Here is a 19,711-nt window from a genome sequence, read left to right as displayed (position 1 = left end):
TTAAACTAACTTTTTCTTTCCATTCACATTCTTTGGCTTGGCTTCGCGGACTAAGATTTATGGAGGGGGTAAAAAGTCCACGTCAGCTGCAGGCTCATTTGTGGCTGACAAGTCCGATGCGGGACAGGCAGACACGATTGCAGCGGTTGCAAGGGAAAATTGGTTGGTTGGGGTTGGGTGTTGGGTTTTTCCTCCTTTGCCTTTTGTCAGTGAGGTGGGCTCTGCGGTCTTCTTCAAAGGAGGTTGCTGCCCGCCAAACTGTGAGGCGCCAAGATGCACGGTTTGAGGCGTTATCAGCCCACTGGCGGTGGTCAATGTGGCAGGCACCAAGAGATTTCTTTAGGCAGTCCTTGTACCTTTTCTTTGGTGCACCTCTGTCACGGTGGCCAGTGGAGAGCTCGCCATATAACACGATCTTGGGAAGGCGATGGTCCTCCATTCTGGAGACGTGACCCATCCAGCGCAGCTGGATCTTCAGCAGCGTGGACTCGATGCTGTCGACCTCTGCCATCTCGAGTACTTCGACGTTAGGGATGAAAGCGCTCCAATGGATGTTGAGGATGGAGCGGAGACAACGCTGGTGGAAGCGTTCTAGGAGCCGTAGGTGGTGCCGGTAGAGGACCCATGATTCGGAGCTGAACAGGAGTGTGGGTATGACAACGGCTCTGTATACGCTTATCTTTGTGAGGTTTTTCAGTTGGTTGTTTTTCCAGACTCACCACTTTAAGTAATCCCTATGCCAACGGTGCTCTGTGATTAGTAAGGTGGTATAAGGGCGGGGGGGGGGGGAAGGGAAGGTTGAGAACCCACTGTTCTAGACCGAATTGTTACTGAAATATTTTACTTAAGAAAAATTGTCACTGGCCCATTTCCTTTGGAGTTCTGAAACCGTGCTTGGAATCTGTTTCTTTCAGAAGAAGCAGTGAACACTAGAAGTTCCTTCATCAACAGTTTCACAGGAGGCAAAGATTTAAATTATGAAGCGTTTATTCAATAAGCAATTAACAAAGCAAACAGTTTGGTAATACAGTAAAACCCTAGGTATTCGGTATATATGGGGGATGCATGCCGGCTAAGTGAATTTGCCGGTTGCTTGAGATTGTGCATTGCGTGGATTGGCAAACCGACCACTAGAGGGTGCCAATGTTAAACTTTTCTTTTTTTTAACCTGTTTATTTTCAGCGATTTATATTTGCTCTTTACTTGAGGCTGCTAGTTTCTTGAATTACAGATAATGGGGATTTTACTGTAATTATGTCTGTACAGTGGACCATCTAGCATCTCTTCTGATGGAAACAAAGTCTAATACCTGGTTTGTAAACACACAACTTGTTGCTCTAACTACCAGCAGGTTCCTTGCACCTTTCTCTTCCCAGAAGAGCCCCAGCAGAATCCTGGATGCCCCACTGTGGAGCCTTTCCAGCAGAATCCCAGCAGTTTCCAGGCAGAACACACCGACACGAGGAAAGCTCGTTCCCCGGTGGCTAAGGGGAATTGTGAGATCCGCTCCCATGGTATGTCAGGGGGAGGTGGGATGGATTCCCACAGTGCTGCTGGTTCAACAGCAAGCTCCAGTCGGGGTTAGTGCAATGCTTTTGCAGAACCAGTGATTGGGATTTGGGCTCGAATCCCACACTGTCTGTAAGAGTTTGTATGTTCTCCCCATGTCTACGTGGGCTTTCCCCAGGGATCCAATTTCATCCCACTGTTCAAAACGTACCGAGGGGTTGTAAGTTATCTGGGTGTAATTGGGCTCCACGGGATTGTGGGCCAAAAGGGCCTGTTATCGTGCCGTTATGTCTAAATTTAAAATTTAAACCTACCTACTGAAACTGTCCCAGCTCCTCCCAGATCAATATCAGGAGGACCCACCCAACATGTCACAGGAACTCTAATCCAGTGTGTCACCGATCAACAAGTTTCCAAAATGATGGCCATTCATACCGTTGAGTCTCTGCTGGCCCTCAGAGCCTTCCCAACAAGCCCATTCCCCCTGGTGGTGAAGCTGTGGAATTTGTTGCCACAGGCACTTGTGCCAGCCAGGTCATTTAAGGCAGAGATTGATAGGTTCTTCATTAGCCAGAGCATCAAAGGTTATGGGGAGTGGGGCTGAATGGCTTATTTCTGCTCCTATGTCTCATGCACGTTCACAATTCCATCCAAATTCTCCCACTCACCCTCACACTGGAGACCATTTCTCTGACTGACCCCGCAGGTCTTTGGGAGGCGGGAAGGCATGGAAGCACCAGGGGGAGTAGCATGGGGGATGCGGTAGAAGAAGGGAGACACCAAAGGGAACGGGTGTAGGCTCCATGCAAACAGCAACATAGGGCAGGATTGAACCCAGACATCCGGGAGTCACACTACCTGATGCACCGCTGATTGCCAGCTCCCAAACGCCCTCCCCCGACAGCACATCAGTAGAAGCCACCAGGCATTGGGCAGTGTTAAGGGGCTGTAGCCAGCAAAGGCTTCTTGCCGCACAGAGCTGAGGGCCGGTGGAGAACTCAAAAGCTGGGACTGCTTCAATTCTTTGGCCAGTCAAGGGCGACTAACTCAAGAATAGCTTGGACGGAGATCAGTCTGAATGGTAGGACAGGTTCAAGGGTTGAATGGCCTGCTTCACATTCCTAGCATCAGTGGAGTTAAGTAAAAACACAACGTGGGAGAAACTCAGCAGGTCAAACAGTGGCCTTTATGTAATGAAGATAAAAATACAGAACCAATGTTTTGGGCTTCAGCCCTTCATCAAGGTATGAAAAAAATGTCAGCAGGCGCCCAAACAAAATGATGATGGGGGAGGAGCACAGGCCCCACAGGCAGGAGATAATAGGTGGACAAGGGAGAAAGAGCACACCAGCAAACAGGGGGAGGGGGGAAGGCTTTGTGAATGGAGAGGGAGAAGGGTGGAGAGCTGGAGGATAAAAAGGGAAAGGGGAGGGAGGGAGAACAGGCGCAGGTTAGCAGAAACCGGGAAAGTCGATGTTAATGACATCTGATTGGAGAGTGGCCCAATAGAAAATTGTGTTGCTCCACAAATTTACGGGCACCTGCCTACATACCTTGATGAAGGGCTCAAGCCTGAAACGTCGGTTATGTATTTTTAACTTTGCTACATTCTTTGACCTGGTGAGTTTCTCCACCATTGTGTTTTCACTTCAACCACAATTATCTGTAGACTTTTGTTTTTTACCCCCATCCATGGAGTCAATGTGGCTGCCAGTATCAACCAAGCTGTCGTGACTTTACGCCCAATTTGTGATTTCCAAAGAAAAAGCAGTTTGCAGACATGCTTGTTGCTGGAGACTCCGACAGAAAGTGGGCCCACCACTCCTCAGCTTTGCTCTCAGAGTGCTCTGAATTCTCAAGCAGAGCAGAATGGGATTAAAGAGGCAGGTTTGTGACGCCTGGTCCCTGGCTTCACCTGTGAGAGGAGGCCTTGAACCTCGTCAGGTCTGCCCCATTTGATAAGCAGACAGGCAACTGTAGCGGCTCTCACTGTTCAGTGCACACTCCACTCCCCACTGAAATCAGCGGGGGTGTCTTGTTCAGACCACAGGTCCAAGCTGTAAATTACCCAGCCGGTCTCCCTATGGCGAAGAGGAAGACGATTTTGGTAAGTGTTACAGTGGAACAGAAAGTGACCCGGAATAGCCTGGCACCAGCTCCCGGCCACCACAGGTTAATGTGCAAATAAAGCTAACCGTGTTCTTGCCGCTGCCTCGGGAAGATGAGACAGCCGATATCAGAGGGGAGAGGTGAGGTTACAGAAGCCTCCCCAGGATCACCTCCTGCGGTGACGATGCCTCGGCTCCAGGGAGCTCCAGGAAGCCCAAACCGAGATGGAACTCCAAGCCTTTCTTGTCAATGGCCCTCAGTTCGCAGAACACGCCCTGGGAACCTGAGGCGAGAGGGGCAAAGAGGTGAGAAAAGGGGAAGGATCTAGTGGCGGATGGCGGCAGTAAGCAGGAGGAAGGAAAATGGGAAGAGAGACCCAGAGAGGCAGGTAGATAGGGTAGAGGGAGCATAGGATGTGAGGAGTTTGGAAAGGAGGTGGAGAGGGAGGTAGGGGAAGAGGGGGAGGGAAAAGGGAGGAGGAGAGGGAAAAGAAAAAGGGAGGAAGAGGAGGGTGAAAGAGGGAGAGAGGAGTGTGAACATCAAAAAAGAAAGGGAGAGAGTTGGAGAACAACATTTTCATAGGCAAAACACAAGAAGATATTTCTGCATCTCCTTCCCACCATCGCAATTTTGCCCTCCAAGAAAGACTTGGCCCATGTATGGATGCTTGTGCAATTGGAGGGCGCTATGTGGTACAACTTTAGGGATACTGTTATACAGGACACTAGTGTCAGTGGTGAGTTAACTTCAATAAACATCTCATCGGTAGTTCTTCCACTGTCATTTGCCTTAATAAATTAAAGCATTAACGTGCTATGTCAACAGGGAGACCGAGGGAAGCAAAGGAGTATCAATTAGCTGAGTAATTGAGGACTTGGTTCTTCACTGATGGGCAGTGTTTGTGGTAGATGTAGTGGTGAAATGAAATGTGTCTGCCCTTCCCCTCACCCCCTTCACATGGTGTGAGTGGGATGATACACTGATTCCAAAGGGGAATGATCTGTGATACTGGGGATGAGGTAGTGTAAGTCTGCTAGCACCAATGACTCAGTGAAATCCTTGAAGGGACATTTGAATCCACTGCCATTGGAATGTATAGAGAGTTAGGAAGTGATAGAGCAAGGAATCAGAGACGCTGGGAAACTTCCTGTGGAAAAACATCATCAGCTCCTGGCATGTGTCAACAGAAGGAAGGTGATCTGGTAAAGCTCTGTCTCTGGTAAAAAACGATACCCCTGCATTATTTAACTGCACATTCTTGATAACACGGTGCCCTGCATTCTTTGACTTACTGTAATGCTGTACCCTGCATTTATTGTTCATTTATTTGTTTATTTTGATGATATTATCTGTTGTATGGATTGACTTGCCTGGATAGCACACAAAAAACAAAGCTTTTTACTGCATGACAGTACAGGAGACAATAAACAATTCAATTCAGACTATTTCTAGATTCGGCGCTGTGGGGTCGTTTGGTGTGCAAATGGTAAATAAGGGAACCTAGGAAGACCTATTTGGCGCTGCGGACAATGTTCATGGCAGCCTGTAAATCAGAGTACAGCAATGGAAGCAAGCCCTATACTGATCTCCTGGCCCATCTATACTAATCCCATCTGCCTGCAATTTGGACTGTACCTTCCTATACCTTGCCTACATTGTTGTCTGTCCGAATACCCCCTTAAACATTGTATTTGCATCTGATTCTATCACATCCTCTGGGAGGGTGTTGCAGCTACATTCACTATCTATGTGAAAATCTTCTCACCTTAAACCGATGATGCCCTGATGATTTTGATCCTCAAGCATGAGAGAAAGGTCGCAGCTCTCTTTTTTTTTGCTTCTTGTAAAATTATAGAAAATAAGGAGACACCCCTCATCCTCTATCACTCCTGGGAAAACAAGCTCGGCCAATCCAGGTCTCTTCACATAACTAAAGTTGTCCAATGTGGGCAACATCCTGGGGAATATCCTCTGCAATTAATCCCCTGTGGTGACCCACAAATGAACACAAAACTCAGCTAAACCAGTATTTTGTAAAGTTTCGGCATAACCTCTCAACTCTTATATTCTGTTCCCTGACATTCGAGGACATCTACACACTCCACTTGTGTTGTCACGGTCAGGGGATTCTAGACTCAGACCCCTGGGTCAGCAATATTCCTTAGTACCCAACTATTTCCTGTACATGATCTACCCCTATTTGACTTCACAGCATCCATCAACTTGGGTAGATGAACTTCCATCTGCCAATGTTCTTTCCAAACCAATGCCCTCTTGCTCGAGAACCGTTGATCCTGGGAAATAGACTGCAACTATTCACCTTATCCATGCCCCTCAGGTATAAGGTCACCCCTTGGCCTCCTGCACTTCAGGGTAAAATCTCCTAGTCTCTCCAGCCTCTCCTTATAACTCCAGCCCTCCAGTCCTGGCAACACCCTTGTGAAACTTTTCTGGAGCTTTCCCCAGTTTAGTGGCATCCTTTCTATAATTGGACAGCTGAATTAACACAGCAGTGACAAACATCAAGGAGACTGTTGCACTCTTAAGGGGAGGCAAGAGACTAAACACCTGTTTACATTGATGGGACAGTGGTGGAGTACCTTCAAGTTCCTGGGAGACCATATATCGGAGGGCATTCCCTGGAGTTGGGACGCTGAGGCAACTGAAGAAGGCATGCCAATGTCTCTACTTTCTCAGGAGATTTGGCGTGTCAAACGTCTGCAGGTGCTCTGTGGAAAATATACTGACTGGCTGTATCATGGCCTGGTTTGGTAAGGTGAGCGCCAATTGAAATTATCTATGCAAGGTGCTGTTTGCTGCTACCTTTGGGCAGAAGATACAGAAGCCTAAGTCTAGCACCTCTAGGTTCAAGAACAGCTTTTCTTCCCCAACGATCAGGCTCTTGAACCGCCCCATTCCACCCTAATACACCGCAGGACCTCTACAAATTCTCTCCGCACTATTGAAACACAAACCTGCACTAACTGCAACTGTAAATATTTAACTTTTTATCCTTTTATATTTATTATCTTTTCTCTTTTGGTATGTTGTTGTTATGCTATTAGTAGTTGGTGTACGTGGCTACAGCAAGTAGGAATTTCAGGGCTCTATACATTGTACTCGTGGTTGAGAAGTGGAAAGGTTGACGGGATCAGGGGCAGGGTCAGGAAGATACAGGGAGCATGGTTGACCAACACTGTGATAGCGCCAGCTATTGCGACCAGGGTTCGAACCCCATGCTGCCTGTAAGGAGTTTGTACTTTCTCCCCGTATCTATGTGGGTTTCCTCTCATTGTTCAAAATGAACAGGTGTTGGAGGTCAATTGGGTAGAATTGGGCAGCATGAGCTTGTGGACCGAAAGGGACTGTTACAGTACTTTATGTCAAAATTTAAATTGGAATAGATGCAGGGATGTGGGAAAGTTGGGAGAAAAACATGGAGAGATACGGGGAGTAGGGTTGTGGTGGACAGAAGGAGAGACACATAGAGCAGGTTGGGGAGAAAATGTAGGAGTGACTGAGGAGGCAGCTCAGGGAGAGGGAACATTTTACCATTGGCTTTTAGTGCAGACAATATGCAGATGACTAAATTCCGAGCCTCGCTGGGATCTGACATCTTTGGATGAACATCCAACTGAATTAGGGAAGGGAAGTGATAGAGCAAGGAATCAGAGAAGCTGGGAATCTTCCTGTGGAAAAACATCATCAGCTCCTGGAAAAAAAAAGAGACAATTGTTAACCAGTGAGCAGTTATCCCAACATTTGCAGATTTCCTTGTTTCACACCAGTAATGGTCTCAGGTTCGCCACACAGGTTGATAGGATATTTAAGAAGGTCTATGGTATTCTGGGCTTCATTAATTGGGGAATTGAGTTCAAGAGTCGTGAGGTAATGTTGCAGCTCTATAAATCTCTGGTGAGACCACACTTAGAATATTGTGTTCAATTCTGGTCACCTATTACAAGGATGTGGAGAGGGTGCAAAGGAGATTTACCAGGTTGTTGCCTCGATTGGAAAGTCTGTCTTATGTGGGAAGGTTGGCAGATCTATGTCTCTAAAGCGAAGATGAGAGGTGACTTGGTTTACAAGATTATGAGAGGCACAGATGAGGTGGACAGACAACACCCTTTTCACAAGTGGGAATAACAAACACAAGAAGACAAAGTGAAGGGAGGAAAGTTTAGAGCAGACATCAGGGGTAAGATTTTTACAGTGTTGTGGGTTCCTGGAAGGCATTGCCAGGGGTGATGGTGGAGACTGGAACATTAGGGACATTTAAGAGACTCTTAGGTACATGGATGAAAGGAAAATAGAGGGTTATTAAGGAGGGTTTTGTTTGGTAGGTACACGTGGGTCAGTCCAACTTTGTGTGCCAAAGGGTCTGTAATGTGCTGCAATGTTCTATAAACAGATGTCCAGCTGTGTAATGTTCTTAAGCCCGATGCAGCAATTCATTCAGCCAGACTATTTATGCCAAGTTCTGTTAATCATTCCCCTTCCTTATCACTGCCCACCCCATACTGAAATTCCCATTCACATTAACAATAATAATGAGTTATTGCCATACAATGAAATTCTCACTTTCTGCAGCTAAACAGACACTTTCTAGTTAACAAAGGAAGTTAGACTTGGACAGGGCATGATTCCTGGAATGAAGGGATTGGTATGAGGAATGTTTGACAGCTCTTGGACTGTACTCCTTGGATTTCAGAAGAATAAGGGGGGGGGGGGGGGGTGACCTCACAGAAACAGTTTGAATAGAGTAGATATGACTACGTTGTTTCCTTTGTTAGGGGAGTCGAGGACAAGGGAAAGTAAAGAGCAACCATTTAAATCAGAGATGCGAAGGAATTTCTTTAGTAAGGGAGCGGTAAACCTCTGGAATATGCTACCATAGGCAGCAGGGGAGGGCAGGTCTTTGGGTGTATTTAAGGCAGATATGGATATCTACCTGAATAGCCAGGAGATCAAAGGTACGGGGAGAAGGCAGGGGTGTGGGGCTGAGTGTGAGAATGGATCAGTTCATAATGGAATAGCAGAGCAGACTCGATAGGCGAAATGGCCTACTCTGATCCCACATTTTATTGTCAAATGGTCTCCAACTCCAATAGTATACACTAAGTTATCCCAGTACTGAAATAAATGACTGCGGACTTCAGAAGGAAGTCAGGAGAACACGACCCAGTCCTCATCAAGGGCTCAGTAGTGGAGAGGGTCAAAAACTTCAAATTCCTGGAGGTCAACATCTCTGAGGATCTGTCATGGAGCTTCTACATTGATACAATCACAAATAAGGCTCGCCAGTGGCTAGACTTTGTGAGGTGTCTGAGGAGATTTGCTATGTCACCGAAGACTCTCAAAAACTTCTACAGGTTTACCGTGGAGAGCACCCTGGCTGTTGTATAATTGCTAACTCTCAGGACAAGAATAAACTCCAGAAGATCGTTAACTTGGCCTGCGACATCACAAGCACCAGACTTCACTCCGAGGACATCTATATATCTTAAAAAAGCAGCCTCTATTCTCAAAGACCCCCACTACCTAGGCCACGGGGGGGGGGAAAAGGTCCAGGAGCCTAAAGTTGAGCACTCAGCGGCACAAGGACAGCTTCTTCCCCGCTGCCATCAGATTCCTGAATAATCACTGAACCAAAGACACGGCCTGACTTTTCGTGCACTATTATTTTTTTATATAGTAATGTTGTAAGATGTTTATGATAATGAATGTTTGTACCTGACACTGCCGCAAAACACTGAATTTCATGACTTGTTCATGACAGTAAATTCTGATTCTGAGTTTGATTATAAAATATAAAGTAGAGACAAATAAATATTCAGTTAGGGCAAGAAAAAAAATGGTGTTTTACTAGCTCAGAGAGGTTTTTGGTGGTGCTGTAGTAGCTTGCTGGTTTATGTTGTCCGGGGAGGTTACTGATCGTGTCAGAGGTTCAGATCGCCGATGGATCAAACAGGAGACTGTGGGGCTGCAGAGGCTGTGGGAGAACTGAAGGCGAATCCATGGACCCACAGTGACTCTGAAAGAATTCTTTTTTGCTTCTCTTTCTGTTATTATTGAGGGCACCAAGTAATGCTGCAGGTCACTCTTTTGTTTGCCTTTATGGCAGGCAACAGTTGAAATATATCATGTACATAACATTGTTTGTATCGTTACATGACAATAAAAGGAACCTTCAACCTGATGCTCATTAGATAAAAACTGTTCTTGAACCTAACGGTGCTAAACTTCAGGCTTCGGTACCTTCTGAAGTGAGGTTTTGGCCAGGGTGATGGGGGTCCATGGTGGAAGAGTCTAGGACAAGAAGGTACGACTTCAGAATTGAAGAGCGTCTGCTTAGAACAGAGATGTGGAGGAATTTCCTCAGCCAGAGTTTGGTAAATCTGTGGAATTCGTGGCCACAGGGAGTTGTGGAGGCCGGGTAATTGGCAGAGATTGATAGGCTCTTGATTAGCCAGGGCATCAAAGGTTATGGGGAGAAGGCCGGGCAGTGGTGGAACCATTGCATAGCTATTAGCACTGTCTGTATGAATGTACTGTTTGAGCTGGCCCACTCCCTTTACCCTGTGACTCCTCCCTCCCAGATATCTCTATAGGGGCTGTTACGCCCAAACTCCTCTCTCAGTACCTGCCTTGGAATCAGGCCAGCAACATGTGAGATATGTTGATGTCGTAAGGTGATTAAAGCCTATTAATCACAGATCCTTGGCTAATGTGATTGATCAATAGCACTACATTTAAACACCTTAATTTTGGGCCATGGACAAGGCAATGTGGGCAGATAAACTAGACACCGACCCTAAAAATCCGGAGCCTTCCATCAAATTCAATCAATGGCTGCACTGCCTCAATGCTTTCATGAGATGCAATGACGTGCAGAGTGAGGAATATAAATGAGATCTACTCTTCGCTCAGGTCAGACACTGTGCTTCTCAGATGAGAAGTGACTGCACTACTTACTCGGCCATAATGGAGCTTCTGCAGAGACAGTATCAGGCCCCGACGCATGTTATCTATGCCAGGTACCTTCTGGGCAGTCTTAGACAAGTGCCTGGTGAGTTGGTGGGTCCTGTGGGTGGAGGGGTAAGCCTGCGGCTGCAGAGATGTCTCTGCTGCTGTCCACTTAGAGTGATGCCTGTGTGGCTGGATTCAAGTCTGATCACATCAGACAGAGAACCTTGGAAAAGGGTGATCAAAGCCTCTAAGAAGTCGTCAACCTGGCTAAAGCACTCAAGACAGCACAGCTGAACGCAGAGGTCTTCTCAGAAAATACGGCCTCCACATGGGAGCACGGATGCTACCATCTTGGGACGCGGGGCCCAGGGCACCGCCATCGAGAACTCAGAGAGCTACTTCTGCAGCCACATGAAATATCCCCATAAGAGCAGCACAGCCCAAAATGTTACATGTTCTGCCTGTGGGTAGAATTGACACTATGGGAAGGTATGTGGGTCCAAACCCTTCTCCAGCAGCACCATGTGTGGCCAGCAGCTGCCATCATCTTGGATCTCGCCACTTCCGGGCACGGGGAATGGCTTGGCGGGACCATGGGGGCAGCATACTGAGATGGGACCACTTCCAGCGTCATCACTTCCGACTACAATCAAACCATAAACCATTTTACTCAGTTGGATGCCTACCTACTCACTGACATGGTGAACAAGATCACTCAGTACCGGGTCTTCTCAGCCATTGACCTCAAGTTGGCCTACCACCAACTCCCAATCTACCAGGAGGACACTGCCTTCGAGGCGGATGGCCACCTCTACCACTTCTTCTGGGTTCCCTTCAGGATCACCAATGGGGTCTCTGTTTTCCAGAGGGAGATGGACTGGATAGTGGATGACTACGAGCTAAAGGCCACATTTCCCTATTTTGACAATGTGATCATCTATGGCCATGGCCTGCAGGATCATGACACTAATCTACAGAAATTTGTCCAGACAGCCAAAAGCCTCAGCCTCACATACAACCAAAAGAAACACTTCACAGCTGGCCATCCTTGGTTGTGTGGTGGACAGCGACGTCATTGGGCCCAACAATGACTGCATGCGCCCCCTGCTGGAGCACCCATTGCCCCATACTCACAAGGCCCTGAAAGGTGCTTGGGGTTCTTTTCCTATTACACCCAATGGGACAAAGCCCACCCCTGGTGAAATCCACCACTTTTCCCCTGTCGGCAGAAGCCCAAGTGGTGTTCACGTGCATTAAGGGTGACATCGCCAAGGCGGCAATGCACGTTGTGGATGAATGCATCCCCTTTCAGCTGGAGAATGATGCATCTGACTTTGCCCTGGCTGCCACGCTCAACCAGGCAGGCTGGCCCGTGGCAATTTTTTTTCCCTGAACCTTCCAGGGCCCAGAACTCCGGCACTCTGCCATCGAGAAGGAGGCCTAGGCCACAGTGGAAGCTGTGCACCACTGAAGGAGTACCTGGCTGGCAAACTGTTCACCCTGCTGACTAACCAACGTGCAGTCGCCTTTATGTTCAATAACAAACTGCAGGAAAAAAATTAAGAACAACAAGATCCTGATGTGGAGAATTGAGCCATCCACCTACAAGTACAAGATCTTGTACCGGCCTGGGAATCTCAGTGAGTTTCCTGATGCCCTGTACCAGTGGACATGCGCTAAGGCGGATTTGGACCACCTCCAAGTCCTCCACAACAACCTCTGTCACCCCGGGGTCACCTGGAGCTGCCCAGTCTGTGCCGAATGTAAACCCCAATTCTATCAGCCAGACAAAACCCACCTAATTAAAGGCACCTGCCCTTTTGAATGCTGAGAATGGACTTCAAAGGCCCCCTCCCTTCCACCAACAGGAACGTATACTTCCTAAATATCATCGACGAATACTCCCGCTTCCCTTTCGCCATCCCCTGCCTAGACATGACCATAGCCACAGTCATAAAGTCACTACGCAGCAAATTCACACTGTTCGGGTAGCCCTGCTACATCCATAGCAACCAGAGGTCTTCCTTTATGAATGAGGAGCTGCGCCAGTACCTGCTGGCCAAGGGCACAGCACTAGCAGAACCACGGGTTATAACGATGGTGCAGTGCTGAGAAAATGCTGCAGTACTAGAGTTCTAGGTGAGACACAAAACTCTTCCAGAAGGACATGCAGAAGCAAGGAAGATATCCTTCAACCTACACACTCATTCAGATTAGGAGGTGATTTCCTTTGGTTCTGCCAAGGTGGAGTCACAGAGCCGAAACATTAACTCCTTCTGCAGATGGTGCCTGACTGGTTGAGGTTCTGCAGCATTTCCAGCTCTTTTCTCTCCGATTTTTTAGCATCTGGTGTTTTTATTTGGTCACAGCTGTTTGCTGCATTTCCTACGATCGATATTTCAGCAGCTGTTCAAGGATAAAAGGAAGATTTTGGAATTTGTAAAAGGCGCTATTCAAATGTAGTGAAACCTGAAAGTCTGCAGATGCTGTAATTTTAGTTTAAAAAAACAAAAATTCTAGAGGGTCTCAGCAGGTCACACAGCGATCAGAGGAGGTAAAGATTTTTTTTAACCAAAAGTGGACTTTATTCAGAATAATTGACAAAAGGAAAATGATTCAAAGTCTCTTCCTGGGGGTAAAGAGATATAACTAATATTTTGGGCCTGAGCCTTGCCTTCATGAGCAGAAAGCAGGAAAGGGCCTGAATAAAAGGGATGGGGACAGGCCAAGAGGCAAAAGGCACAAGGTCATGAACAGGAGGACAGGAGAGAAATGGTTGGGGGAGGGTGGTGGCTCTGTGAATGCAGAGCTGGATGAAAGGAGACAGAAGGAAAGAGAGAGGGAGGGAGAAAGAAAAGGAGACATAGGGATAGGGGAAGGGGAGAGATGGGGAATGGGGACTAATGGAACAAGAGAGGACGATGTTAATGCCATCCGTTTGGAGGGTTCCTGGACAGAAATATGAGGTGTTGGTCCTCCAGTTTGTGGGTAGTCTCAGTCTGGCAGTGCAGGAATTGGGCTGGGCATTCAAATGTAAGCTTTAAAGCGAAGCAGACCCATTCCCAGATTTTCCCCAAGCCTTTACAGCCTTTACCTGAGTCGAAGTTAGGCTCTCAAGAGCTGTAGGTTTGGGGTATTTCTCCTGCATGGCAGGAAACCAAGTTGCCTCAATCCCTTTCAGGAATGCCTTGGCTTCCAAGGCTCCAGAAACGTAGCCGCACACTCCGTGGTCATCCTCCAGCACAAAGCTGTAATCCGGGCATAATGTCAGAAAATGGCCCAAGAACCTAAAGGCAAGATGTGAACACAGGGCCTAGTAAGTAGACCTTTGAGTTACAAACGCAGTCTCCCTGGGTCCAGGAATGCAGCTGTACGTCAGCAACAAGGAGATTCAGAAATATGGAATTTCCAGAGATACTGTACATTTCACACGGCAAATAATAAATAAAACTTAAATAGATCTCTAAAACCACAGTAATATATATAGGTGGCACGGTTAGCATAGAAGTTAGCCCAACACTGTTACAACACCAGCAATCAGGTCTGGGGTTTGAATCCCGCACTGTCTGTAAGGAGTTTGTCTGCTCTCCCCGTGTCTGAGTGGGTTTACTCCAGGTTCTCCGGTTTCCTCCCACCGTTCAAAACGTACTGGGGCTGTAGGTTAATTGGGCACCATGGGGTCGTGGGCTGTAAGGGGCTGTTACCATGCTGTATGTCAAAATTTAAAATATAAAATTTTAATTTAATAAATTTAATTTAAATTATTACAGTGCTAGTGACCGAGGTTTGAATCTAGCGCTGTCTGTAAGGCGCTTGTACGTTCTCTCCGTGTTTGAGAGGGTTTCCTCCGGGTGCTCCAGATTCCTATCACATTCCAAAGACGAACAGGGTTATTTGTTCACATGGGTATAATTGGGCGTCACATCTTAAAAACTGGGCAAAGGGACTCCAGCTCTATGTACTTTCCCAGTTAAGTGAGCTGGCTGATGTTTGTTTACCATCTCTCTGGGACAGATCTGACAGTGAGCTAGCAGTAAACACACAGAAATGCTGGAAGAACTCAGCTGGTCTTGCAGCATCCATAGGAGGTAAAGATATATAACCAATGTCTCGGGCCTGAACCCTTCCTCACGGTACAAGTTCAAAAAAAAGAGACATATACAATATCTTTTTCAGTCTATTCCTTGTTGTTTACCATTCTTTTTTTAAAGAATTAAATGCGGTGGTTCGTTTATTTTTATGGAAGAATAAATTATCCAGAGTTTCTTTACAAAAAATGACATGGAAATATGTATTAGGAGGTTTACAGTTACCAATTTTCCAAAATTATTATGAGGCAGCTCAAATGAAATTTATTAATTGAATGTTAGATGCTGAACAAGTTCCAATAAGGGCTAAAATTGAACTGTCCCAATTATTAGAGAAAGATGTTAATTCTATTATATATAAATGGAAACCAAAATTTTTGAAAGATTATAATGTTCCTATATTTATTAAATATTAAATTTATTAAAAGTGTGGCTAAATATTAAATTTATTAAAAGTGTGGTATAAGAGAGACTTTTATGATTGGATCCAAGGGTAGGATTACTGGTCGGGCTCCAATATATAGAAATAGGATTATACCATTCTTTTTTTTTTATTCTTTGGTATATTGTTTTCTGTTATTTTATTTAATATCTGATTGAAATCATCCCAAAATTTTTCTACTCTCTCACATGTCCAGATTGCATGAATTGTTGTTCCCATTTCTTTTTTACATCGAAAACATCTATCAGATACTGTTGGGTCCCATTTATTTAACTTTTGCGGTGTAATGTATAGTCTGTGTAACCAATTATATTGTATCATACGTAGCCTCGTATTTATTGTATTTCTCATCGTTCCAGAACATAATTTCTCCCATGTTTCCTTTTTTATCTTTATATTTAAATCTTGTTCCCATTTTTGTTTAGTTTTACCATTTGTTTCCTCATTCTCCTTTTCTTGCAGTTTAATATACATATTTGTTATAAATCTTTTGATTAACATTGTATCTGTAATCACATATTCAAGGTTACTTCCCTCTGGTAAACTCAAATTGCTTCCTAATTTATCTTTCAAGTAGGATCTCAGTTGGTAATATGCCAGCGCTGTATCTCCAGTTATATTGTACTTATCTCTCATTTGTTCAAAGGATAAGAATCTACTTCCTGAAAAACAATTTTCTATTCTTTTAATCCCTTTTTTTTCCCATTCTCTAAAGGAAAGGTTATCTATTGTAAAAGGGAGTAGCTTATTTTGCGTCAATATTAGTTTTGGTAATTGATAATTTGTTTTATTTCTTTCTACATGAATCTTTTTTACATATTGAGGAGATGATGTAATACTGGAGAAGTTCTATGTTGTACCAATTTTTCGTCCCATTTATATAATATGTGTTCAGGTATCTTTTCCCCTATTTTATCTAATTCTAATCTCATCCAGTCTGGTTTTTCCCTTGTTTGATAAAAATCTGATAGGTATCTTAATTGTGCGGCTCTATAATAATTTTTGAAGTTTGGCAATTGTAAGTTTGGCAATAAAAATTTCCTTATTATTTTCTTTAACTCTTTGAAGAATTTTTCTGTCAGTTGTTTGATGGATAGTCGTTATTTTAAAGAATGGGATCTGAAAGGTCTTCGAAGGGTAAGATTGTTTTGAAAAAGGTGTTTTTCTCTCTTTTGTCCCAATTGCAAGAAAAATTTCAAATATCATCAAACTCAATATTTGCTTATTATCAGATGTAAGGTTTTTTTAAGAGAAAATTTTGGGCAAGAAATTAAACTTCCTAATTTAATTAGGTTTCAAATATTAATTACAGACCCACTGAAGAAAGGATTTATATCAGAAGTGTATAGTTTGTTACAAGATAAGTTGAATAAATCTAATATGTTTAAAATTAAAAATAAATGGGAAGTGGATTTACAAGTTATTATTTTAGAGGAAGATTGGTTAAAGATGTGTGAAGATACAGTGACTAGATTGATTAATGTGAGATATAGTTTGGTTAATTATAATTTTCAACATCAACTACATTTGACGCCGGAGAAACTGAAAAGATATGGTTTTAGGGATTCAGATTTGTGTTTTTGAGGGACTTTTTTACATTCTGTTTGGTTATGTGACAAGGTGCAGAATTTCTAGTTAAAAGTTAGGCAATTTTTGGAACGTTTATATAATATACAGTTGTTACTTGATCCTTTATTAGTTTTATTGGGTTTTATGAAGGATCTAAGGGGTTTGAAATTGGATAAATTTCAAACTGCATTTATTCGTTTGGCTTTGGCTGTGGCGAGAAAATGTGTAGCAGTTACATGGAAGGATGATGTAGTCATTAATATTCAAAGATAGCATAATGAATTGAAATCATGTATTTATTTAGAAAAAAAACATATAACTTGCATAATAATTATTCTTTTTTTATTAAAATTTGCGAACCATATTGAAAATGTATGGATATTATGATATCTTAAATATTATATTTTTAATTTTTTATGTAATATTAAGGTACTTTATTACTTCCTTTTTTGTAAAAGGCTCCATTATAATATTATGTAGCTGTAGGGGTAGTTAGGATCTTTTTGGGGGGACAGGGGGGGGATAAATGTATTACTAATTTATTATTAAGTACTTTATTAATACAAAGTTTGTAACAAGGGATTTTGCTTTTTTATATACATTTTTTTGTATATTCTCAATAATATAAATAAAGTTGTTAAAAAGAAATATAGACGAGAAAGGGAAGAATGGGAGGGGAAGAGTGCAGACCGACAGACAAAAGTTGCTAATTGGATATAATATGAGAAGCAGAGGAAAGGTGAGAATTGATTTTGGCTCTGTGAAAGGAGTCAGAGGGAAAGGGAAGAGAGAGTGAGAGTGAGAGAGAGAGAGAGAGAGAGAGAGAGAGAGAGAGGGAGGGAGGGAGGACAGAAGACATGGGGAAAGATTTTTGGGGAAGGGTACTCTGTGAGATGAGGAAAGGGTGAGGGAGCAGTGGAGAGCTCAGTCAGCCGGAATTGATCTTCAGTTTCATCTACTGGAACATCTGGCTGTCAGTCAATTTGATTCAGTCCAGTCTGACTCTGAAATGTAACTTTAAAAAAGTGGAGCGCTAATAAAAGGCTACTCTTCAGATGCTGTTTGACCTGCTGAGTTTCACCAGTATTTTTGTGCATTGTAATTAGTGTTTTTTTTTTCACTTGAGCTTCTGTTTGGATGTCTGGAATGCATTGCGGATAGTGGAGGCTGGGACAATAGGGACATTTAAAAGACTTTTAAATGTAGGAAAAATAGAGAGTTATGGTGTGAGGGAGGGAAAAATTAGATTATTATAGAGGAGGTTACATAGGTCGGCACAAAATTGTGAGCGGAAAGGGCCTGTACTGTGCTGTGTTCATTGCCCAATGACATCCAAGACCACAGGAGGTGACCACAGAGAGTCAAGGGAATTTAAATTTATTTACAACATTATAGATGCCAATTCTGGCCATTGAAACCCTTGCCACACAATTACTACAAGGCCATAAGCTAGAGGAGCAGAAGTAGAACATTTGGCCCATCGAATCCACTCCGCCATTCCATCATGAACTCATCCATTCTCCCACTCAGTCCCACTCCACTGCCTTTTCCCCGTAACCTATGATACCCTGGTTATTCAGATCGCTATCCATTTCTGCCTTAGTTACACCCAATGATTTGGCCTCCACAGCTGCCCGTAGCAGTAAATTCCAGAGGTTCACCACTCTCTGGCTCAAGAAATTCCTGCACATCTCAGTTTTCAATGAGCACCCTTCAATCCTGACGTTGTGCTCTCCTTATCCTAGACTCCCTCACCATGGCAAACAACATTCCCATATCTACTCTCTCCAGGCCATTCAACATTCAAAATGTTTCTATGGGGAGTAAGGTCCTAGAGCCATCAAACATTCCTCACGTTAATCCCTTCATTCCAGGAATCATTCTTGGGAATTTTCTCTGAACCTTCTCCAATGCCAGCACATCCCTTCTCAAATAAGGAGCCCAAAACTGTACCCCTTACTCCAAGTGAGGCCTAAGCTCAGCTGTGCCTTACAAAACCTCAACATCACATTCCTCTAGAAATGAATGCCAACATTGCATTTGGCTTCTTCAACACCAATCAACCTAGAGGTTTACCTTCAGGGTATCCTGCACAAGGACTCCCAAGACCCTTTGCACCTCTAAATTTTTAATATTTTTGCCATTCAAATGGGGAGAAATGGGTCGGCCCTTTTATTCCTTCGACAAAAGTGCATGACCGTATACTTTCCAACATTGTATTTGCCCATTCTCCGAATCTCTCTAAGTCTCTCTGTAGCATCTCCATTTCCTCATCACTACCTGCCCCACCCAATTAACAGACTAACCCGGTATGTTTTTGGATAGAAGGAGGAAACCGGAACACCCAGAGAAAATCCTCACTGGTCACAGGAGAACATACGTTTACTGGGACCTTACCTGTCTCCAATCAGGTCAGGGTGACAAGTTGCATCATCCTTCTTCTGCGACTTGCATATATGGCTCTCGAAGCACATGGTGTACAGAGCCCTCTGTAAAGGGGGACAGACAAAAACAAGAATCTGCCCAACTTTCACTCACAGCTTGTTGCAATTCTGGACAATGGGAGCAAAAACATTCCAGTGCTCTCCAGAATCCTTCGAGGGAGGGAATTCCAGACCTGAATACCAGGACGCTGAGCATGTACCCAACAGATATACCAATGAACAGGTTCTAACATTCAGAGGAGCCATTCAGCAAAGAATGTACAGCAAGAGTGTGAAAGAGAGAGAAGATCCATCTGAAACTTCCCAGGGCAGGGTCAACACAGGATAGATACAGGGTGAATATCCTTCTGCACTGTCCTGTCACACACTCCCAAGGCCGGGTCAACACAGGGTAGATACAGGGTGAATATCCTTCTGTATTGTCCTGTCACACATCTAAGGGCAGGGTCAACACGGGGTAGATACAGGGTGAATATCCGTCTGTATTGTCCTGTCACACACTCTAGGGCAGGGTCAACACAGGGTAGATACAGGGTGAATATCCTTCTGTACTGTCCCATCACACACTCCCAGGGCAGGGT

General features: G+C 44.4%; 1 protein-coding gene across 6 annotated transcripts in view; it reads right to left on the bottom strand.

The window, feature by feature from the left end:
- Window positions 1-969: 969 nt before the first annotated feature.
- Window positions 970-19,711, bottom strand: part of LOC138756962 (protein O-GlcNAcase) — a 127,055-nt gene continuing 108,313 nt past the window's right edge. For 4 of the 6 annotated variants that reach the window (XM_069923480.1, XM_069923479.1, XM_069923481.1 and 1 more), the window contains 4 exons: window positions 19,084-19,175; window positions 13,682-13,874; window positions 7,171-7,330; window positions 970-3,901 (listed from right to left, as the gene is read on the bottom strand). In XM_069923480.1, the coding sequence (XP_069779581.1) occupies window positions 3,765-3,901; window positions 7,171-7,330; window positions 13,682-13,874; window positions 19,084-19,175 (582 nt within the window). In that variant the 3' untranslated portion in view covers window positions 970-3,764. Of the gene's footprint in view, window positions 3,902-4,910; window positions 4,989-7,170; window positions 7,331-12,792; window positions 12,994-13,681; window positions 13,875-19,083; window positions 19,176-19,711 lie in introns of those variants that run through there. The other 2 variants (XM_069923482.1, XM_069923483.1) reach the window with 2 other exon arrangements.

Source organism: Narcine bancroftii, chromosome 3 (genome assembly GCF_036971445.1).
Source record: "Narcine bancroftii isolate sNarBan1 chromosome 3, sNarBan1.hap1, whole genome shotgun sequence".
NCBI lineage: Eukaryota > Metazoa > Chordata > Chondrichthyes > Torpediniformes > Narcinidae > Narcine > Narcine bancroftii.
This window is presented reverse-complemented; position numbering and strand designations above follow the sequence as displayed.